The sequence below is a fragment of the Meriones unguiculatus genome, chromosome 2 (genome assembly GCF_030254825.1).
Source record: "Meriones unguiculatus strain TT.TT164.6M chromosome 2, Bangor_MerUng_6.1, whole genome shotgun sequence".
Taxonomy (NCBI): domain Eukaryota; kingdom Metazoa; phylum Chordata; class Mammalia; order Rodentia; family Muridae; genus Meriones; species Meriones unguiculatus.
The window spans coordinates 161,460,035-161,483,638 of NC_083350.1; the positions used below are offsets into that span (position 1 = coordinate 161,460,035).

General features: G+C 43.4%; 1 protein-coding gene across 2 annotated transcripts; it reads left to right on the forward strand.

The window, feature by feature from the left end:
* Nucleotides 1–67: 67 nt before the first annotated feature.
* On the forward strand, nt 68–21,940 carry Alg5 (ALG5 dolichyl-phosphate beta-glucosyltransferase). Of its 2 annotated transcripts, none has more exons than XM_021647813.2 (10): nt 68–198; nt 2,812–2,983; nt 3,291–3,337; nt 4,917–4,985; nt 5,696–5,788; nt 8,229–8,342; nt 8,723–8,782; nt 13,356–13,507; nt 19,433–19,518; nt 21,384–21,940. In XM_021647813.2, exons 1-10 carry the CDS (start codon nt 133–135, stop codon nt 21,497–21,499), a joined length of 975 nt encoding a protein of 324 aa, XP_021503488.1. In that variant the 5' UTR covers nt 68–132; the 3' UTR covers nt 21,500–21,940. The 2 variants fall into 2 exon arrangements, with proteins under 2 accessions (XP_021503488.1, XP_060234311.1); XM_060378328.1 differs by lacking the exon at nt 68–198 and adding an exon at nt 235–488.
* Nucleotides 21,941–23,604: the final 1,664 nt, after the last annotated feature.

The window sequence follows — 23,604 nt, forward strand, 5'->3', positions numbered from 1 at the left end:
CCCCGCACTCCTCGCGGGAGCCGCGCGGGGGCGCTGCGGCCGGCGGTCTCGGGCCGGCTCGGCCTCTCCTGCGGGGCGGGGCGGGGCGGGGCGGTGCGCCGCGCGGCGCTTCCGCGAGTGTGGAGCTGCGGGATGGCTGCGCTGCTGCTGCAGCTGCTGGGGCTCGGCGTGGCGCTGGCTGCAGCCGCGCTCCTTCTGGTGAGGCTGTGGTTGGAGTCCCGAGCTCCGGGTGTCCCCTTCGCAATTCCTTCTCGTGGTGCCCGGGCCCCTTGCACCCACATCCCCTGAAATCCTTGACCCTTTGCTTCCCCTCTTTTGGATTCTGTCTGAGTGCCCAGTGCCTCCACCCAGCTTCTCGGTACCCCTGTCCCTGAACCCCCGCCCACCCAGCCTGTCACTCCCTCTAACCCCCAGCCTTCCTCTGGGGCCTCCTGTGTGCCATGTACTGCAGCTGGGAAGAGAGCAGAGGACCCAGAAGACTAGGGACGGTGGGTGAGCAAGACGCAGGCCCCAAACCTCCTTCTGTTCCTTTTGGCCAGGGGTCGTTTTGCCCCAGAATCAGGTACCCTGGTATTTCTTCGCCATTCTTACAGAAACGTTGCAGACTCCCGCAGACATGTACAAGAGGGCAGATTTGCCAACTGAACTCTGCCATACTGTTTGGAAAGAGCCTGCCAGTCGTTGAGAAAACGGAGATTTTGGAAAGCTTCCTTGGTTTCGAGCATAGATGGCTAGACAGTCGGCCAGGAAGGCCTCTGCCGCCTTGCCATATTATGAACATGCACAGTATGACTTTGTGCTGGGTGTCTGGGTGAGCCAGGCTCCGGCCCTTTCTGAAATGCTTGAAACAAATCTGAGTTTTGTTGGCACAATTCTGGGTTGTGACCGCCTTACTTTGGATGTGTTGTATAGGTTGTGTGGACTGTACTAGGCCCCACTGGCTTGAATCGGTAGAGATAGACTTTATTTTACTGCGAGCAGGTTGTACTTGGTGTATAGTGCGTTGCATCTTGACACTCCTCTTACTTTCCGTCCACCTGCTGGCATTCTTTCTCTCCAACGCGTCCCACTTCTTAAAATTCTTTTAGAAAATTCCAGATATCATTTCATCTCTAAATCATCCGCATTCGTTTCTATAAGGACCCTTAAAAAAAAAAAAACCTGCAATAAGGCAATTCCAACTGTCTTTGAAACCTATGATTTTTCATGGCTCCAAATACCCTGTGAGTTTAAATACTCTTGAGCTTGCCAGTATGGATTTCATCTTTAACTTTGCCCTCCAAATTTCTTGTAGGATCTAGAGATTTAATTAAATGCTTCTGTGAGTCTGTTTTGATGGGTTTGGGGTCTCTTTTGTTTTGTTTTTAAATGAAAAGTCCTCAGGTACCCAATCACCTGAAACACATTTACATTTGGAAGCGCAAGTTTTTAAGATGATGAGATGTTTCTCTGTCATCTTGAAAAGGTAGCCAGCTTTTATTTTTGTATTATTACAGACTTAAAATGTTCTACATTTCCATTCATTGTAGTGATTATTCTTTTCATGCTGCATTTCCTTTCTGAGAAGCACCTTCAAGTGACCCACCTACCTGTCCCTTTCCATGCAGCCCTGGTAACCACCACAGATAGATTTTGCTTTCTCTCTGATATGCTGTATTGATATACATTTTCCACTCCAGACCAGATTAATTGTTTTCTTAGGAGCATTGATTGTTCTCTGTGGAAAGCTGAATTCAGAAGTCTTAGTCTGGACAATAGAGTACACAGCCAGACTATTTATTTTATTTTATTTTTGTTATTTTTAAGGATACATGCGTGTGTGTGTGTGTGTGTGTGTGTGTGTGTGTGTGTGTGTGTATACGCGGGCGAGAGGGTATGTGCCAGAGACATTGGTTCCCCTGGAGCTGTACTTTCAAGCAATCAGTTAGTTGTGAACTACTACATGGGAGCTGGGAACTGAACTGGGTCCTCTGCAAGAGCAGCCAGTGTTCTCAACTCTTGAGCCCTCATAGGAGGACTCTTAACCATCGTTGTGGCTGCTGTCCTTGTGCTCACACTCATTTTTTACTTTGTGTGTATGAGTACTTTGTTTGAATGTGTGTGCAATTTGTGCATGTCTCATGTTCTCAGGGGCAAGAAAAGGGTGCCAGATCCTTAGAATTAGAGTTGTGGATGGTTGTAAGCAGTCACGTAGATGCTGGGAACTGAACCTGGGTTCCTTGCCAGAGCAGCTGGTGCTCTTAACTGCTGAACCATCTCTCCAGCCCCAAGAGCCTACAGGTCTTATACGTTATTCTAGAAGATGTTGTGTTCTCAATTCAAATCACGGATAAGTATCAGAATACATTCCTAAGCATTATGGTGTCTGCCATGGGCTCCAAGGAACCTTTCCTTCATGGGCTGAGTCTGTTTGGTCCTTCCATGTTACAGCTCTCATATAGATTTGTCCTCTCACATACGCGCTTCAGACAGGAAATGGTACTCTGCTGTCCATTTGTAAGAGTAGGCTGGAGTTCCCATATGGACTTTTGAATCTGGCATAACAGAGACCCAAGTGAATAGTGAGAGGTGGAAACAAGGCCTCCTAAAGCAGTAGCACATTACTAATGGGGACAAGGACAGTCGTCAGGTCATAAGGGGCTGTTTAGGGGGCTGGCTGCCATGTAACAGCAGAATCACCTCCAGAACACTGTTAAAGAGTCAAACTTGAGACTACGTCTTCTCCTTCCTCCCAATAAAAAACACAACTGATAATGTTTTAGAACAACAAATGGTAAATCTGTGTAACCTGTTTTTCTTGTCTGTCTTTAGGTTTCTATTGTTGCCTTTATAACGGCTACAAAAATGCCACCATGTCACCAACATGAAGAAGAGAAATTCTTCCTCAATGCCAAAGGTCAGAAGGAAGCCTTACCCAGCATCTGGGACTCACCTACAAAACAGTTGTCTGTTGTCGTGCCTTCTTATAACGAAGAAAAACGGTGTAAGTTCTATTTGAGTTTGTTTGCTAGTGGGTCATTTGAGAAGAAGAGGAAGCTTGAGAAGTGTTTGCTCTCCCTGAGGAGTTGGAGCTATGATTGGGAAGGGGGAAAGTGAGAGGGCAGGGTTGACATTTTCTAGAGAGGTAAGTAATATGATCAGGGTAGGAGACAGTCCTGGTGAGAATGGCCTGGGTGACACCCACTGGGGCTTGGAAGATGCCGGGCACATGTTCCCTATGTACATGGAGTGTGCTGGGGCTAGCTAACCCATTGTCAAAAGCAATCTATAAAATATTTTTTTCCCTTTAGTGCCCGTGATGATGGATGAAGCCCTGAACTACCTAGAAAAGAGACAGGTATCACACTTCTCTTTCAATGTCACGTGTCTAGATAAAACGAAACCAGGTGACCGATCGTGGACCCCAAGCTGGGTGCATCATGGGAGGCAGTTCTCATCGCTGGGCCGCTTGTGGCTCAGCCTGCTGCTGGCTGTCAGTAAGCAGGCCCAGTGTGTAGGAAGCTGGCATGTCTCTCATGCACCCTCCCCCAACTTCTCATTCTCTCTTGCTTGGTGATATAGCAAAGATTACATGTGCAGACTTCTGTGATTTCCTTAAAAAGAGGTGTGTGTGTGTGTGTGTGTGTGTGTGTGTGTAGTTAGGTAGAAAGAGATCCATTGGGGTCTTCCTAGCATAGTCTGTTGAGCTTTGTTTTTTGGATGAATTGACACTAAGTGATGCAAAATTGCAGTCTTAAAAACTTTTTAAATTATAAACTAGTTGTACAAAAGTAAAATAATCGAGTACAACCTATCCTCAAAAACAGTCGCCATTATTGGGTTTACTTCCATCTGAGCATACGTGCAGGCACTCAGTCATGCTAGGTGGACATACTACAGAGGCTATATGTTCAGTCCTAAAAGATGTGTATATATATATTTTTAAATACTTGGACCTTTTATACTCAGAAGCATAGTAATTCACATCTCTCTCTCTGGAGATGTCTAGGGACAGTTAAAGATGAAGTGGGCTTTATAGCTGGGCCTCTTACTGTCTCTCTGTCAAGAAAATCCCTTATTTTGATTTAGTTTGCTTTGGGTCTTAAGGCCAAGAGGGACTCTTACAGACTGAGAACTTTAGTGTGAAGTGAACGGGGCTCCTGTAAGGCTGTGGAGTGGTGCAGCCGTGTCCAGTCTTCCTCTGACCTCAGACCTCACGGACTTCTTTCTCATGCATGTCTCCTTCCCAGCCTGCCTTAGTGTCACAGGTACACACTGCTGCTTCCACAAGTGTGGCACAGGGCAGGCGAGGCCACTGCACACAGCTCTCGGTGTCCGTGTGGCCCCAGCTTCTATTCTACCCATCGTTTGTCCTGCTTTTTCTGAGCCTGTTGATTTCACTTGGTTCATGTACGACTGTTTGTATTTGTCACCTGCTGCCTAAATTGCAGTTTTTTGGGGCTCTCAGGATGTCTCAGCGGGTAAAGGAGCTTGCTGTGCATCAATGATGACCTGTGTTCAAATTCTGAGAACCCGCAGTGGAAGGAGAGAGCCAACATGAATGTGCATTCGTGCATGCACACATACAATAATAATAATAACAATAATAATAATAATTTAAAATTACAGTTTCATAGGCTGCCAAGGTAGCTCATGGTAAAGGGCCCTGATGCCCAGCCTGACCATATGAGTTGATTCCCCGTGACCCACAGTGTACAAGCTGGTGCACATACAGAGGTTGGAGGACAGCCTTTCCTGAGAAACAATGCCCCACAAGTTGTCCTCTGACTTCCATATGTGCAGCACTGTTTTCCTTCCTCACCATACATGTTAAACATGCACACAAAAATAGAAAAGACAATTAAAACTACTTACGACTTTATTAATCTCTATCATAATCTTGCCCAATTATGATTCGTAGTTTTTGCTTCTTGCAGAAACATGACCCCACGTTCACTTATGAGGTGATAGTAGTTGATGATGGCAGTGAAGACCAGACTTCAAAGGTAAATGTGTGTGCTTTTGGAATGGCTGTTTGCTAGCTTGGAGTCCTCTAGCACATGTGGCTGATGTCCACCTGTTAGAGGAACCCAAAGCTGTGATTGTAACTTTCTGTCCTAGTTTCACTTCTCTTGCTAGTAAAATGCCCTGACTGAAAAAGCAGCTTTGGGGAGAAGAGGTTTATTTGCCTCACAGGTTCCAGTTCATTGCTGCAGGGAGACCACAGGGGCAGAAGTCAGCTGGTCACATTGTATCCACAGTCAAGGACAGGGAGAAACAAACGTATCTGTAATATCTGCGTGCTGGCTAACTTTCAGGGCCTGGCCTAGAGAATGATGCCACCCACAGTGGGCTGCGTCTTCCCTTGTCAGTTAACAGACAGCCTGCCCTCCCCGGCCACGGATATGCCAAAGAGCACCCTGACCTACGAGATTCCCATTAACATTCTGGTCACAAGAAGGGTGACCTGATGCGGTGTCTGAGCCCCGAGGGAAAACCCAGTCTGTGTGACTTGTGGGATCTGTCATTGTCCACATTTCTGTGTATACTGGCTGTGCGTGCCTTAACTGACAAGGTAGGGCTTGCACATGTTTGTGGGGCACAGCATTGTATTTTAGTACATGCATGTAACATGTTCCGATCACATCACGATAACTCGCATCTTTGACATCAGTTCTCCAAGCTAACTGTATTCTGACTTTTATGTCATCCCCAGGTCGCTTTAAAATACTGTCAGAAATATGGAAGTGACAAAGTACGAGTGATAACACTGGTGCAGAACCGAGGGAAAGGTGGTGCCGTTAGGATGGTAATAATTCTGATTTTTGTTTTAAAAAAAAGGTATTTTAATAACCATTTTCAGCCTAGAATGCCACACAAAATAGCAATATTTCAATTACCAATACTTTAATAACTCTATGTTCGACTTAATAAAATCTAAGCATCACACCGTCTTTAATATTGCAGATGACTCAGAAAACGTTTGTGTTGAATTTCATGTTGCCTTTGCTGTGGCTATGGCAGTGTTGCTTACAGTAGGAGAACATGTTCTTGTGTGTGGAGCTTTTCCATGGGAAGGAACTGCAGAGCCTGAGAGCATGAACCTAGGTGAATCCTGGGTCTGCTGATGCAGCACTGTGTAACAGAAAAGACAGGCATGTGCACAAGTGGAGGGAAGGCCGGGAGACTGGGGAGGGGCTCGGGTAAGGCACCCACAAGGCCTAGGCCAGAGCAGTTGTTTTCAGCAAAGGCCTGTCAGATAGAACATAAGTTCAACTGAAAGGAAGGACCAAAGAACCCCAATGTAGGAAAAGAATATGCAGCAAACACTCCTGAAATGACCTCGTAGTTTATCTTTTCCTTGAAAAGGAAGCCTAGAGGCAAGCAGGAGGACTGTTGTTTAGCCCTCCGTTGTCAGCAGAGGGCCTGGCGCTCACCTTTCACCTTTTCCTTAGGAACCCAAAGTGACTCTTAGAGTGTTTCCTTTCACCTGCACATTCCATGCAGAATGAGGAAATAATGTACCTTCCCAAACTCCTCCTGGGAACTTGCTCACATCTCAGGGCCCAGGAACGTATCACAAGGCCGTCCCTCCCGTTCCTAGAGAGAATGAAGATTGTTTTTCTTATTGTTGGCTTTTCTTTTTTCTTCCCTGTTTTGTTGTTGTTGTTTAGATAGTGTCTTCCTCTGAAACCCAGGCTGGCCTTGAACTCAGAGCAATTCTTCTGTCTCAGCCCCCGAAGTGCTGAGATACAAGTTTGTGTCACCATGCCTGTTCATAATGTATTTTATTTTCATTCTTGACAAAATCAGGGTTCTTTCTGAAAGGAGGAAGCCTTGATTTTGTGACATCGGGTCCTTGGGTAGGTGACTAACAGTGTCTGCCACAGGAGGATAATAAGGGCATGTGAGTTCAAATCATGGGCTTTGGCCAGGAGTATCTACCTGTCCATCCACCCACCCTGCCATCCATCCATCTACCTACCTACCTACCTACCTAATTTTTATTTAAAGAAAACACTTGGCCTGGAAAGATAGCCCATTAGATAAGAGCACTGACTGTTCTTGCTGAGGACCCAGGTTCAGTTCCCAGCATCCACGTGGTAACTGCAGTACCAGGGGATTGAGTACTCTTTTCTGGCCTCTTCAGGTACTGTATGCACATGGTGCATATACATGTATGTAGACAAAGCACTCATACATATAAAAATTAAATCTTTAAAAAAATGAATAGCATAAGTTGTAGAAAATAATGTGTTTCCTTGCATGTTTTCATATATGGAGATAATATAAATAAGTCACAGACACCCTCCACTGTCCCTTCTTGCCCTCCTTAGGCTTTCCTCAGTGTCTTTAGACATAACCAAGAATAAGACTTGAAAAAAGGCATGAGCCATCAACCAGTGTAATATTTATGAAGCTTGGTTCATTTGCACTGTGGTGGAGATAAGACAGAAAAGGGGAGAATGCCTGGGAGATGCCATAAATCAGTCGAGGCAGCTCTGAGGGAGATGGAGGCACACGAGGGGGAGGCTGGCTCTCACAGAGGGTCAGTGATAAAGGGGTCTGTGCACATGTAAAAGACCATGTGGTCAGTGCTGATGCTGTCACAGCTGCCATGTCCCTCGCTCCAGCACAGCACAGAACTTGGGAGTTCATAAGCAATTAATTCCCTATGAGACATGCACACATACAGTATGGTTTGCACTAACAAGTGAAACCAATTTTATCAAGTGTCAGATACCAGAACAGACAGAAAGAAGTGTTGGGCCTGAAGTCCATGAACTAATTTAAAATCCTTAAGGTACCAAAATAAAGTCAACTAACTTCTTAGGCTGCATTCACAAGAACATGATGCTTCAGACTCAAATCCTCCTGCTTCTACCTCCTGAGTGGGGATTACGGATGTGCAGAGCCACACCCAAAGCATGTGTACTGTTTCTGTGCAGTTTGTCTGAGGACAGGCTCTTTTATGTATTACTCAAGTTGCCTGTGGAGTCACGTGAGCAACAACTACACTATGGGGCACATAAAACACCACTGTAATGGGTGTCGGGTTTAGGAGGAGTGTAAAACTTAGGAACAATGAAATGACAGTAGATATATGTGGGGACATCCTATCCCCTTAGCAATAAATTTTGGCCTCCTTCTGCCATCTTGGGTATCCTAAAATAGAATGAACTGAAATGCCATTGATTCTGAACGTAATTCTAAGCAACTTTTCTTTCGCCTGGAAATTTTGAACACAGGGTATCTTCAGTTCTCGAGGAGAGAAGATCCTCATGGCTGATGCTGATGGAGCCACAAAGTTCCCAGATGTTGAGAAACTAGAAAAAGGGCTGAGCGACCTACGGCCATGGCCTGTGAGTATAAGAACATGCTGAAAGTGATGGCCAAGAGCACCGGGCTCAAAAGCAAAGTCAGAATCTACCTAAAGTTTAACTTTGTGTGTATGTGTAGAGACAGGGTCTCACTGTGTACAGCATGCTGGCCTTGAGCTCACAAAGACCCACCTGCCTCTGCCCCTTAAGGGCTGGGACTTAAGGTGTATACTACTGCATTCATTGGCATCCTCTTCATGAAGGTTGCCTGTCTCCAAGCCACGCATATTCTGAAACCTCAAAAAACTTCACAAATATAATCTTATTTTTTCAACGTATTTCTAAAGGTGAGACATTTACGTTGAAATGGCTGTATTTATATGTGATACTTAAAGAGAAAAATGTTGTTCCCTTTTCCTCAGGAACAAATGGCCATCGCATGTGGGTCCCGAGCTCATCTGGAGAAAGAATCAATTGCTCAGGTGAGACTTTCCTGAGCTGCCATGGACAGAATCGCGTCGACCTCTAAACCCTTTTTACACACACACCTGACAAGAAATGGGCTCCTATGTTTTCTCTCAAAAATGAGCTTCCCTTCAGCTTCATTGGAGTTTATGAAAGATTAGCACATTTCAGAGTTGGTTTCTTTAAGTGTACACAGACGGGTGGAAACTTTGCCTCAGGGTGGAAGCGCTCTTAGAGATGTTTTTAAGACAGTTCAGTCAAGGCAGACTTTCTAAACATTGCTTTTTTTTTTAACAGAAAAATATTTATTTTCTAAAGTTGTAGAAGTCTCTCTCTCTCTCTCTCTCTCTCTGTGTGTGTGTGTGTATAAAAAAATTCCAAAGTCAGAAAATTTTGGAACATTCCTAATCCTGAGCTTTTATGGTAAGTTCTATTCAGAGTATATTTTGAGTTTTATTTAGATTGTAAATATTTCTTGTTTCGTGTCTCTGAGGATAACACTCCACTGAAGATTGTCAGGGTCATGACTATCATCCCTTTAGATAGATACAGGTCACTAAACACTGGGGATCTGCTTTCTTGTAGATCATACTAAAGTCAGAGCAGCTTGAAGGACAAAACAGTACAGTGAGGAGTTGTCTGTGGTGTTTGAAGTCACAGTCAGGATTTTTCACTTTAATTGGAGGTGTTGAGTGCCAGGGCCAGAACCTGTCAGGTTCACGGTAGCCCATCAGTGAGGAAAGAGTAGCCATTGTCAATGTGTGGCCAGCATTACCTAGGGAGGCCAGTCCGTCGCTCTGAATCATATTCTAGGATAAGACCACTGTCCTGTCTTTGGGGTAGGTTCCAGGCCACTTTTGTCTACCTTAATTCAAGAGCTATTCAAATAAAAGATGGAATGTCTCCCCTCCATGATTCTGAAATGTGGTAGGAGAGGAGTCTAAACCATCCAAGACACTGACAGCAAAGTCGTAAACCTTCACAGGAGTTGAGACCAAACTCGTTTGTTGAAGGGAAGCAAAGAGACAGCACCTGCAGCTGCAAGAGGACTCCAACATGAGTCCTGGTCAGTGCTTCTCCATCTTCCTAATGGTGTGAACCTTCAGTATGGTTCCTCATATTGTAATGACCCCCAACCGTACAACTACTTCATTGCTACCTCATAACTGTAACTTTGCTATGGTTATGAATAGTAATGTAAATATGTGATATACAGGGTCGGATATGCGACCCCTGTGAAAGGGTCTTTTGGCCCCAAAAGGGGTCATGACCCACAGGTTGAGAACCACTTCCTTATATGCTCCATTTTTCAGAGATACAATTTTTTTTATAATATTTTTTATTTTTATGTCTGAATGTTCTGCCTGCACTCATGACTGGCTCTTGCAGAAGAGAGCAACTGGATCCCTGGAGCTGGGGTTACTGGTGTTTGTGGGTACTGGGAACTGAACCCAGGACCTCTGCAAGAACAGCCAGTGTTCTTCACCACTGAGCCATTTCTCCAGCTCCAAAATAAACACTTTTAGTATCCACTTAGTATCCGATATACAGTGCAGTTCTCATTAATGTTGGAGAAGGTTAATCTGTTAACCACGGAGAATATCCCTATTAGAGACATTTAATATAGAAAACTTGACTTTCATTGACATATTTATACAAGAGAGAAAGAAAGGGGAAAGTATGTGTCCAGGAGGCTTAGGAGTTGCTGAATTCAGGGATGGGAAATGTAACGGAGTCCCAGCTAGTGGACTGATAATGCAGCCTGACATGGGTATACCTGTGAAGCATTATGTTGTATGACGAGAGGATGATGCCGTGAACACAGCATACTTACCTCTTTAAAAGAACAGAGTTTGCTTTGCAAAAGAAAATAGGCTGACATTCATTTAAATAACTTGTGGGCAAACTTTTTTCTTTTTAAAAATATGAAGCATGGGGCTAGTGAGATGGTTATGTGGTTACAAGCACTGGCTGCTCTTGCAGAGGACCTGGGTTCTCACCTCCCACACAGTAGTTCAAACCATCCATAACTACAGTTCCAGGAGATCCCAGGGCCTTCTGGAACTGCATGCATGAGGTGCACATACATGCATGCAGGCAAAGCACTTAAACACAAAAAGTAAATCTTTTATTATTGTTATTATTTAATTTTAAGCACTGTGGGGCAGGGCTAATCTGTTTGGTGAAGGGAAACAGAGAATGAGAAATGAGGAATCAGGAGTCGTTGGCATCATCCATATAGGACAGAGGCAGCCTCAGGAGCCCCTGGTGGCTGTATGTTTTGGGTTTGGCCCTTGGTTTTCCTGTAGGGCTGAGGCGCGAAGCCAGTGTTCCACCACTGAGCTGCATCCTCAGCCCTTTGGAAAATTTTAATACTGTAAATTCTTTTTACTTAGAACTTGCATTAGTTGACACTGGGCACAGTGGGGCTCCAGCACTGGAGGCTGAGACTCAGGGCTCTCCCAGGTCTTCGTGTTTCTGATGTGTCTTGTTCTGTATCCATTTCTTCACCTCTAAACCTAGTGAGTGATCAGGCTTTCTGGCCCATTGTACAGAGGGGGCCTCATCTGCTCCCTGACAAGCAGGACTTGCCTACTGAGCTGCTGCTTGTAACTGCCACCCAGTACGAGCATCCTATCCAGACCACTACAGACCTCCATCTTCCTTATAGAAAGCTGTCTCCAGGAGACATGGGGCATCCAGTCAGGGAATGACAGCCTGGCCTTCCCCATCTCCTCAGACACTGCACATAACACAAGCCATGGGGACCAGTCTGTGGACTGTGAAAAAAACCATCAAAGAATTAAGGTGCCAAACAGCAGGTTGAGTAGCTTACAGAATAGTTTCTGGATGCATCTTTTCTGAGTGTTTCACTGTGTCCTCAGTACCAGCCCATCTGTTGCTGTTCTCCTGAAAGATAGGTGAGGTACAGTACGAGTAGAATACCGTAGTTTCTTTGTGGGTACCTGTGGAGTTCATCATTTTAAAGCATTCAGAGGGGGAATCTTTTGGCATCCTTTTGATGCCTTTAGTTTTTAACAAAATGAAATTACCAATAAGCTTTATATTTCTCCTGATTTCCTGCATTTTATAAACCTTAGGGATACTGTTATTAATTCTGAAGCAGCATCTTCCCTAATATTTTAAAAATAGATTCTGATTTATTTGTTAGCTTCACCTACTGAAGTATATCGTACAATATGTTTTAGGTATCTTCTAATTTTTAAGTTGTTGTAAAAATTAAAGGCAGATTTTTTGGTTTATCTACCCTATTATGCTTTTCTCCCTGTTATTTTGTGTGTATCTGTGTTTTGCCTGCATGTGTGTACATCACATGTGTGCAGTACCTTTGGAGGCCGAAGAGAGCACCAGATGCCCTGGAACTGGAATTACACATGGTTGTGAGCCATCATGTGGGTGCTGGGAACCGAACCCAGGTCCTCTGCAAGAGCAGCCAGTGCTCTTAACTGCTGGGCTATCTCTCTAGCTACTGTTGCACTTTCATATGTGTTAGAAATCAAAAATATTAAGCTCCTGGAGTGGAGACCATACCTCCTCCTTTTTATTAGACACCTATATTCTAAAATAAGGCAATACTGTTACCACATAGCAAAAGCAGCCGTGAATGTTTTCCCATGCCCATGCATATCACATTGAAAACTGCTCAAGCAGAAGAGTTTGCAGGCCATGGTTTTCACCTTTAATTTTCATTTTCTTACCATTCAGTTTCTGTTTGTTCCTTTTCTTAGTGTAATTGCTCTTTTAGGAGTTTAATCCCCTGGTGTTTATTTTATGTAGAAGGCACCAAGTAGGGAGACATGACCTTCCCAGAGTGTCTTTTTTTGTTTTGTTTTGTTTAAGATTTATTACTTATACAGCATTCTGCCTGCATGTAAACCTACACACCAGAAGAAGACACCAGATCTCGTAGATGGTTATGAGCCACCATGTGCTTCTGGGAATTGAACTCAGGACCTTTGGAAGAATAGGCAGTGCTCTTAACCTCTGAGCCATCTCTCCATAGTGTCTTAAGATGAGGTTTCCCACCCCCACCAGCATCAAAACATAATTGGGGTTGCAGGTGGGAGAAGATGAGGGCTCTGGTCTCCCTGCTGGCCTGACCACAGTGGGGAGCTGTGGCAAGAGTACAGCCCTCAGCCTTCGCTCTAGAACTCTTACTGAGCTCCTACTACTCTCTGGCCAAACACTTGGCTTACAGCTTTGACATAATTCTGTAGCTAAGGAGACAGATTTGCTGTAATTTATTCAAGGCCATCTTGCTAATGAGCCTGCAAACCAAAACTCAGGTGGGTACCTTTCTTTTGTTACCTTGTTCAACGATAATTTGAAAACAAAAACAAACAGGTGAATGCAGTGCTGGCTCCCTCAGGTCCAGAACTTGTGCTTTCAGACTCAGGCCCAGGAATCACTAACATCTCCCTGCTCTGCTCTTGAAGCAGCATCCTGTTCAAAATGCCTTCAGCCCTGTGCCATACAAACTGTAGGTGCACTCAGTCAGCAGTGTGTTTAAGTGCTGTCTTCAGTGTCTCCCAGAATGGAACAATCATTTCTCTTTTGCCTTTGTTTTAGCGTTCTTACTTCCGTACTCTTCTTATGTACGGCTTCCATTTCCTGGTATGGTTCCTTTGTGTCAAAGGAATCAGGGACACACAGTGCGGATTCAAATTACTGACCCGCGAAGCAGCAGCTCGGACCTTCTCATCTCTGCACATTGAACGATGGTAGGTTTCTGAGTGGAATGTATGGTGCCATCCTCCCCAGCAGGCGTCCAAACAGTGGGATACAGCCTTGTTGTCTCATGAGGAATATCCAGATGGAGCCAGATTGACAAAAGTGTAATATGTTCACCCAAGCATAGGCAGTATCAGCCATGTGGCTAGAATATACTGTGTCTCCTTAAGCTTCCTTCCCCCCTTCTCACACTCGTTTCCCAGAGGTAGGTCTCTCTCTTCAGCCTGGTCATTTGATTGCTGAGAGCTCTGTTTTTTTGCCATCTTCAAACTTGTCCTTTTCCATTTCTAGTCTCTCATGTGTCCATCCTTTTCTTATCTCTCTTCAAACCCAGCCCACTGACCCTGCCTGTCCTTCAGCTCTAGCCCTGTCTGCTCTATCCACAGCCTTTTCTGAAAAGAGTTCCCTGTGGTTACTGTCTTCATCTTTCCCTGTCATGTCCTCCTTACCTCACGTACTTGTCACTTCTGCCTCCTGAACTAGCTCTGACATCAACCCTGCATGTGTCCTGCTGGCCACAGCCTGTTAGTCACTCTCCATCTCTCCCACCACTCAGCCCCGGGCCATTCTGAAGTTACACTGGCCCCTCTGCTTCCCACCCTGCAGTGGCGTCCTGTGGCCTTTAGAGGTCACTGCAGAGCGCCTCCTATTGCATCACCTCTTCCTCCCCAGCCATGCACGGTTATACTGCTATTGTTGAATATTAATATTTATTATTGATTTATCTGGAGTTAAACAGCAGTTATTCCTAATCCAGCTGTATACCCAAATCACCACCCAGAGACTAGGATTTATTAAATTAACCTAGCGCACAATGCTGGGCAACTTAGGAGAAAGTATTTGATTATCCTAGCTTAACAAGTTTAGAGTTCTATACTTGAATTAACTTTTATCCTTATTGGTATTACCTATATGAAAACATTTTCTTAAATTATAAACAACTTAGGCTTAATTGTGGAAATATATCTATTTGGTCTTCAACCCCACCAGAGACTTGAGAAGGAATAAAATTAGTCACTGGAGTAAATAGGAAGTACATGTTTGCAGCTTCCAAAAAATAAAAAAAACTGACAGTTTGCTGCCTTTGAACAATCATCTAAAACTCTCTATAACTTGGAACATCATCTTTAGCCTTCTGGATCAGTATATTTTGACAGACATACATATGAAGCAGGAACTATTTAGGACTTACTTACCCTGTCTTGGCAGAGTTCGGTAGTTGACTTGTCCTGCATTTAAGTTTGCCCATTTTTGGTAGAATTTTGTCTGTCATGAAATGGGGGCATTTTCTTTTTGCCTGGTTGGCATGTTTGCCATATTTGAAGCCATCTTCATATGGAGGTTCTTCGATGCTCATCATCTTCTTTGAGGTAGGCTGGGTGCTGTCAGGAGATGACTTGCTCCATTGTCAAAGAAGCTTTAAAATAATAAAGACATTTTAAAATGCTATATTCTGTAGGTCTCTGAAGTTTTTGAAGACTTACCTATCTTGATGTATTCGATCTGTCTATAAAATCATATCTATCTGTTAAACCTAGGATGTATAGTCCTGTGATAAATTAGATTAGTGTCTGACATGACTATGAGTTGATTAACTAGCAATTAACTTGCATTATCTAATACTCTAAACCGTTTGTAATAGCAGTTTAAAAGTATTAGAAGTAACCTTGAATTTGTATCAATATACTAAAATTTACCAATGTATTAAAAATAGACTTATTTTTGCATCAATATACAAATAGCAGAGTTTAAAATACCCTTGTTTGAGAATAACAAAACTTTGTGTAGATTCAATAATTTACCCTTTGTCTTATTATTCCTATAAGATATTTTCCTTTCTTTCTTTTTAACTCCTTTTCTCCTTATCTAAGAAAGAAAGATAAGAGAAAAGGAAAAGAGAGGAATCCCTGCATCTAACCTTATTCTCTCTCTGAATAAGACCATTAATAATTTACAACCATCTCCCAATGACAATAAACATTTATAGCTATAGAAAACAACCAAAAACTTACCCAACCCCCCTTAAAGGAAATTGGACATCATTCTCATGATTTTTTTTCTAGCTGACAGTTTGGACATGCAGAAATCCTGTTAGGGAGCTCAAAGGAAATTGGGGGGGAAAAAAAAGGTTAATTAGGCTAGCATTAACATTTGTGGTACAGTCTTTGAATGTTGAGAAATTTTAGGCTTAATAGAAGTCCTGTTTGGAACAGTCTAAAATGCTGGACCAATTGAGATTAGTAGCTTTCTTCAAAGCTCTCTTGGGATCTGGCTTTGATGAGAAACAGCAATTGAAGCAGTTTGGGCAGGAACAAGCAGAATGTTGGGACATGCGAGATGCTGGAACAGATATATCAATGTCTCAGCATGCTGAAAGGATAAATTTTGTCAGGTTTGATCCAGCATCTTTGGTGTCCAGTCCTTTTGTTTTGCAAACATACAACTTCTCACAAGTATTATACAGCTCTAAAATTATAAATGTATGAGATGTTCAGGATGAAACTAAACTATAAATCAGTTTTATTTATGCCAATTAAAAGAGTGGCATAAAAAATTTTGAGGGTATTGTAGTCAAGGATTTATTGGCCGTGTATTGTTGAAGTTCTGGCTGGAGACATATTTTATGTCTCAGTCAGTTTTAGAGTTGTTCCCATGTACAGAGATCAGCAATTTAAGTTAACCATTATTATTGAACATACAGTCATTATCATGTTGAAATCAAAACAAGGTTGTATAGATCAAAATATCTTTTGGGGGTTCTTAGGTACCTGTTGTATAGGGTTAAGCTGCTACCTCTCTCCTGAGAGAAGACCTCCCATTAGAGAGACAAGCTGGTTGCCTTGAATAATAGAAAAGGCATGTGTTAAGTCAACTTTATATACATTCCTTTTTAATTTAGAGTTAAGCATACTTTAGGCATCTTGAACCTGTTTAGAGGTTTAGGCCTAGGTTTTTATATATATTGTAGCTACTTTTGTCCTATCCCCTTTTTTATACAGAATGGGCAGTTATGCCTTTATAGCCAAACTTTATATAAACTCCCTTTTACCTTTAGCACTTAAGCATATCCTGGGCATGTTGTACTTGGATTTTTACATTGGTTGTGGCTCTTTTTTGGTTTGTCCCCCTTTTTTTTATATATATATGGAATGGATAGTTCTGCCTTTTAAACATATGAATTGTAATATTTGAGTTTCTGGGATTTACATAGGCTGGCATTACTTTGCCACCTGTAAGCCCCCTGTGTCTTTTTTGCATCAGGCATTTGCCCTTTCCCCTGTGAAAATGTCTCACATTTGAAAAGATAAACTGGCTTCCAGAGCAGTGTGACACCTTTATCTTGTCAGCATTTAAAATTTTTTTGATGTGGGAGACATGCAGTTTGCATGTTTGTCTCCCAGCCTGATTTTGAGTTCTTACATTAACCAACAGAACATATTTCTTAAGCCAAAATGCCCTTTTGTACCAGTTCTGTGGAAGTACCAATTTTTGAGATTGGCTGTTTTTTAGAGCAGTGTGATATCATCTTTCCTTACATAAACCTAAAATCGATGTGAATTTAACCTTTAGATTAGTAAGGACATAACCTCTATTATTAAGAAAAAAAGAACTTATATGGTAACCTTAAGAAAAAATTTGTCATTTTGAATCTTAGACTATTTCTGCAAGTGGCTAAACATCCTGGATTTTATTATGTAAATTAGGCTGATTGGGAATTCAGAGATCTGTTTCTTTTTACTTTGTGTTGGGATTAAAGGCGTGTGCCTTCACCAACTTGCTCAAAATTTTTTTTTTCTCAAATCAATATCATTGTAACTCAAAGCCTTTAAATAAAAATCGATCAAAGAGACAAGAAAAATTTAAGTTTGGGGTCAGTTGTGCCAATTTAGGCTGTAACAAGCAAAGCCCAGTTTTTTGGAATTTAGTTGTTGTTACAGTAAATTGGTGGACCCTTCCCAGAAAGAGCTGACAAGTATCTTGCAGCCAGAGAACTTTGAATTTTAGCTGTTATTAATCTAATTTTTATTAGGAAGAGTGCCCTTTCTATTGTCTGTAACTTAGTATTCCATTCCTTGGCTTTTTCCCCATTTTCTCCTTGGCTTTTTCCCCATTTTCTCCTTGAACTTTCTTGGCAAAGGCATGGAGAAAAGCCATTACCATTAAACATTAAACCAGGTTTATGATGGTGACAACTAAAACAAAGCCAAAAGGGATTAAAACATCTTCTGCCATGGTATGTTTTATTTTAGAGGCCGTTTTAGGCCAAACTCTGTCTAGAGGTCTGTCTGCCTCCAGTTCCTTTTTTCCACCTATGGCTGCTGTTGTTGCACTGAGCCAGCCATAGTATAAGGAAGTCATGCTTGTATACCCCTCCTGTTAGACTGTAGGCAGCCAGTTTTGTTAAGTCTCAGGTCTGCCCACTATAGGCTGTTTTTTTGCTCCTGGGCCTGTTTAAGAATCTCTCTTAAAGAGATAGTAAGTGTTCTGGGAGTTTTTAGGTTTTAAGCTTGGGTTGTATCACTGGGAGCTTCCCCCCTCCCCCCACGCCCACCCCCCACCCCCCCGCCTAGCAAATTATGTTAAAGTATGATTTAAAGGGTGTGGGTACCCACAGTTCTCTCTCCTTAAGTCTGATTTCTCTTCTTCAAGCAGATGCTCTTGAAGGAATGTCACTAGGAATGACATCTGGGCAAGTCACTTAGTTTGAAGAGTCCTTGCAGGCATGAGGCCCTGGGGCTTCATCACTAGCTTCAGCAGGGCGGGGGTGGCTCAGGAAGAGAAGGAATCCTGCCTGACCTGGCTACTGATCTACTCTACTACAGTGGAGTAGATTGGCACATTGTCAGCACCTGGGAAATAATGCTGAAAGGGTCTCCTGAGTGCTCATCACAAGCTCTGTGTGGCTTGTTCTGACCGTTATCCCCATAATTACCTAATATGTGCTCCTGTTTGATGTCTCTACCACTTTTGTGCATCTGTGTTTGAGGGTCTGGCATCTTCTCTAGAAACAGATTTCATGTAAACTACAAAAAAAAATCTCTTAACCTGTAGCCTCAAAATCAAAATAATCATGTATATATATGTGTGTGTGTGTGTGTCTATGTGTGTTTTAAAATCTTTTATTTCCTAGATTAAAACAGGTGAAGTATTAAGTAGGTGGTCTTCAGGTGCAGCTGTCTGTTGACATCCTGTTCTAGTCATTCTCCATTCCCAAGGGCTTACCCAGCATTCCTGATTCCTGCTCCTGGCTGAGGCACAATTTATCAGCTCTTGCTGCCTGGTTTTGCTTTCATGATGAAAATGGTGGATATGCAGATCTAGTTCTCTGTGAAAGAAGGGATCCAAGTTAGGTGTGGCTGTACCCATATGTGTTGGGACAGAGTAATGCCTGAGGTTACCTGTGACTGCCAGAGCCTTCCAGACTTAGCTTCAATATCATAGCTGCTAGGACCCTTGCCAAGACAGCTGAAGGAAGGGACAGGGACCTAAGTCTGGAAAGAAACAGAAGTCCCTAGCTGCCAGGAGAAAGTGGAGAAGCAGGTGACTAGGGAGCCCTTTCAGCAACCTGGCAGTTCTGTATCCTTTCAGAGAGGCCTGTGAGGCCAAGACTAAAAACATCAGTGTAAGCACACAAGGCTGATTTCATCTGCGGGTTTCTGAGCTATGGCACAGCATTTCTGGTTTAGCATTTTAGCATTTTGGTTCAGCATTTCTCATTTAAATGTCACATGCCCACACTGAATATCTTGTTCTCCTCAAAGCTTCTGATCAGACCCCTCTGTCGGTCTGGCCTTCAGTTTTGTATAAAAGTTTTGCATCTGCCCCATAAGCATCCAAACCTGCCCTGGTGGACATCTGATTGGTGGCCCCACTATATCCTTTTAAAAATAAACATGAACGATTTTCTGTTTCAGGGCATTTGACGTAGAACTGTTGTACATAGCACAGTTTCTTCAAATCCCTATAGCAGAAGTTGCCGTCAACTGGACAGAAATCGAGGGTGAGTGCATTGTTTACAGCTGGTCCTTAGCCGGGCAGTGCAGTTGTCTGAGGTTGCTGGCTTGAGTTCACCCATCTCCTCCATGGGACCTCCCCAGCTCTCCACAGAGCCCTCCCTCTGTTCCATCAGATTTCCTCCTGCTGTTTTTCCAGACTCTTCTTTGAGTCTTCAGTGGGCCTCCAGTGTTCCTAGCTGAGTGCTAGCAAACCACAGCATAGAGCTAAACCACACCTGCGCCCTTGCTTTGAGTGTGCTCTCCCTGCGTTGCCCACGCTTGTCTTGAACTCACAGACTCCAGCAGTCCCCGTCTTAGCCTTGGGAGGGTTGCCTGCATCTGCACATACAATCCGAAATGTAAAGGTCTAAAATCTTGAGGCCTGTGAGGTCAACATAAACGTGTGAAGCTCTGTTAAAGCAGCACTGACCGTGTGCAGTGTAAACTCTCGATTTCTCCTGCATTTACCTTGGGATAAACCCAAACAATTCACCACGTGGGGCTGTTAGCATGACCAGCTGGAGACCTTTGCAAAGTCCTCCCTTCCCGGTGCTTTTGGCCTGCAGTCCATCTCTGGGAGTCCTGTTGCAGTAGCACGTGTGATGCCTGAGTTCAGGTGTCTCTGGCTTATACAAACTACAGCTCATTTATAGAAACTTAAAACCATTACTCAAGAACCAAAGAGGACAACCTTGTGGGCAGTTGAAGAGGGTGGTGGTCAGAATAATTTCCAGGTGTGTGCTGTTGCCTTGTTTCCATCTCGGAGGTAGTTGTGTTGTTAACTATTGTTCTTCTTAGCTTGTCCCCAATTAACAGTAGAGAATGTCTCTGAAGTGCTTTCATGGCCATGTTTCCAGAAGAAAGCTGTTTGTACTCAGGGTACTAAGAAAGGCCTGTTTTAAAGATGGCTTCTGAGTAGAGACTGAGTACTAAGCCTTTCTCCCAGTAGGCATTCGCTGACTGGTAGGTACCACACCAGTGACCTCCAGGACCAGACATCCTGTTAGGCTGCTATTCCCATGTAGCAGGAAGCAGAACCGTGGACAGCTGCCACCTGGACACAGGCACCATTCATTGGTCAGTGTTGAGGCAGTCATTGCTGGATGTAGTTGTGCAGGCCTGTGACTCCAGGCCTCAGAAAATTAAGGCAAAGATGGATCACAAGTTCAGAGCCAGCTTGGGCTACTATTGAGTTCAAGGCTCACCCAGGATGTGATCCTGTCAGAAAGAAGAAGAGAAGAGAGTGGCTCATTTGTGGGCCTTCTCCGTGTCTGTTCATAACACTCTGTGGAGTTATTGCTTTTTTTAAGATTTATTTACTTGTTATGTATACAGTATTCTGCCTGCATGTATGCCTGCACACCAGAAGATGGCACCAGATCTTATTATTAGATGGTTGTGAGCCACCATGTGGTTCCTGGGAATTGAGCTCAGGACCTTTGGAAGAGCAGCCAGTGCTCTTAAGCTCTGAGCCATCTCTTCAGCCCCAGAATTACTACTTTTCATGAGCTGCCACTCAGTTCCTGGTGTACTCTCCATGCACAAACACTTTGGCCCATGGCCTCTGAAACGTTCACACTTTCTCCTGAGTTTCCTCATACTGACAGCCTCAGCTTTATGTTGGGAGGAGAGTCAGTTCAGCTTTATAATAACAATAAAAAGGATTTAAATAAAATTAAAGTGCTAGATGCTCACAAAGGTCACCGACCTCTCCCACTGCATGCCCGTGCACACGTGTGCACATGCCCAGGCATTGACACATGTAGAAACTATTCTACCATTCAGCCCCAGCCCCAGCCTGACTTTTAGGTTGTAGCTTTAAACTGCTGTACATTTCTCCCAATTTAATTTAATTTATTTTTAATTGCAGGTTCTAAGTTAGTTCCATTTTGGAGCTGGCTACAGATGGGCAAAGACCTGCTTTTTATCCGGCTTCGTTATCTGATGGGTGCCTGGAGGCTTGAGCAAACAAGGAAAAGGAGTTAGTTTTTCGGCAGGATTGGACTGCATTTTTACCTACAGTGTCAAGCAATTTCACTTGAAATCAAGATTTTCAATAAAGCTACAATGGACTTGTTCTTACTATCTACCTTTGTATGTTCTTAAGGATTAACTGCCATGAGGAAACCATGTGATATCTTTTTTAAATATTTGTGTCATAAGTTAGATTTTCTTTTGTTTAGCAGTCTGTATTTTGGTTCCTGTCAGTAAGGTACTGAGATGGACACTTTGAGACTGAAGACAGAAGCAGTTTCTTAAAGGTGCCTACACAAGTTTTCCAGTCATGATTAAATCACAACCCTGTAGCATCATTTGAAAATGAAGTTGGCTCTGAGTTTAAATGCAGGTTTACCTGTTGTCAAAGACACTTTATTTCTGACTGGGAATGCTAGGAAATTGTAATAAAGGTGTGAGTGTGTCTCCGTGCTCAAGGTGTCCACTTCCTGTTCCTCTGTTCATCTCTGTCCTCACTTTGCCTGTGTTTACTGTGCCATCTTACCCCACAACCTTCCCCTTTGGGATTTTGTGATGCGGAAAGTCTTGTTTGCTTTTCATCCTTTTTTCCTTTATTTTTCATTGCTGGCATCAAACATTCTTGGCAATCCAGGTAAGACTATTTGTAAGCTGTATCTCAACCCCTGGAAATCCTTTATCAAAAAAGTGGTTTTTAAAAGTATATTTTAAGTCAGACATGGTGGTGCACACCTGTAATCCCAGCACTCAGGAGGCAGAGGCAGGCAGATCTGTGAGTTCAAGGCCAGCCTGGTCTACAAAGCAAGTCTAGGACAGGCAGGGCTACAGAGAAACCCTGTCTCAAAAAACCAAAAAAAAAAAAAAAAAAAAAAAAAAAAGGAATTTGAGATGCTGTAAAGAACAATACAATTAAAAACTAACAAAACAGAATTACATTATTTCTGACATCATAGGGAAACTAAGAATAATAATATCTGAGATTGTTCTGATTTTAAATGCATGCTGAAGGCATACCTATTGGCACTTGGTCCCTGGCATCTGACTAATTGGAAGAATGGATCCTTTAGGAGGTGGCACTTAGAACAAGTTAGGGCACTGCGGGTGTGCCCTTGAAGGGGATATTGAGAGAAGTTAGTGTGGGTCTCCATCTCCATGTTTACCTCTGTAAATACACAACCACCTGTGCTAAGAGTGTAGAGTATAATCAGAGGCACTGTGAGAAAAGAGAAATTTGATAGAACCTGCTAACATAAGGAGCTGCAATAACCTTGTCTCAAGGTGGAAAGGTGAGGGAACACCTGATCCCCCTCCATGTGAGCTCATGTGCAAGTGGTTTGACTAGGTATGGTCCTCATAGGCTTGTGTGTTTAAATGGCTCATAGAGAGTGACACTATTAGGGCTAGGGTAGGTGTTGGGGTGGGTGTGGTCTTTTTGGAGGATGTTACTGTAGGAGTGGGCTTTGAGGTCTTCTATGCCCAGCATGGAACACCGTCTCCTGCCGCCTTTGGATCAAGATGCAGAGACTAAAAACAGGAAGCCTTGCTCTGTGAGTTTTCTCCGGCATTGCCCTGGTAGGAGCACAGCCCATTGGCTTCACACATGACACCCTCAGCCTTCTCTCTGGCCATTAGGTTTCTATGTATATGACATGTGGAGCCTTTACACACGGCACAGCTCACACCCAGAAGTCAGAGGACAACTCTGGAGTAGTTTCTAGGGATGAAATTCAGGCATCAATTCTGAGCAGCAAGGGCTTTCCTCAGCTGTGCCTTCTTAAACAGTTGATGTTATCTCTTGCAAGCATACCCTAGTTCTCACAGGCTGTCACCTCCAGCCCCCTGTGGAAGCGGTGTGAGTTCATGGTCCCCTCATACCAAAGATGAGCAAGTGAGGCCATACCTGCCTCCCCTGCCTGGTCGGGAACACCTTTTGCTGTCACGTTTTGTTCATATACTTTACATGCCACGAATTCTGGCAGGCCCATACAGAGTGTTGCTTTCTTGCCTGGGGTCTAGACTCAGGCTGATTGGAGTTTGAACTGTGTGTCAGGTGCTTTATGTCCTGGGATCTTCCACTATAAAACAAATAACAATCTCACCTTGTGAGATTCGAGGGT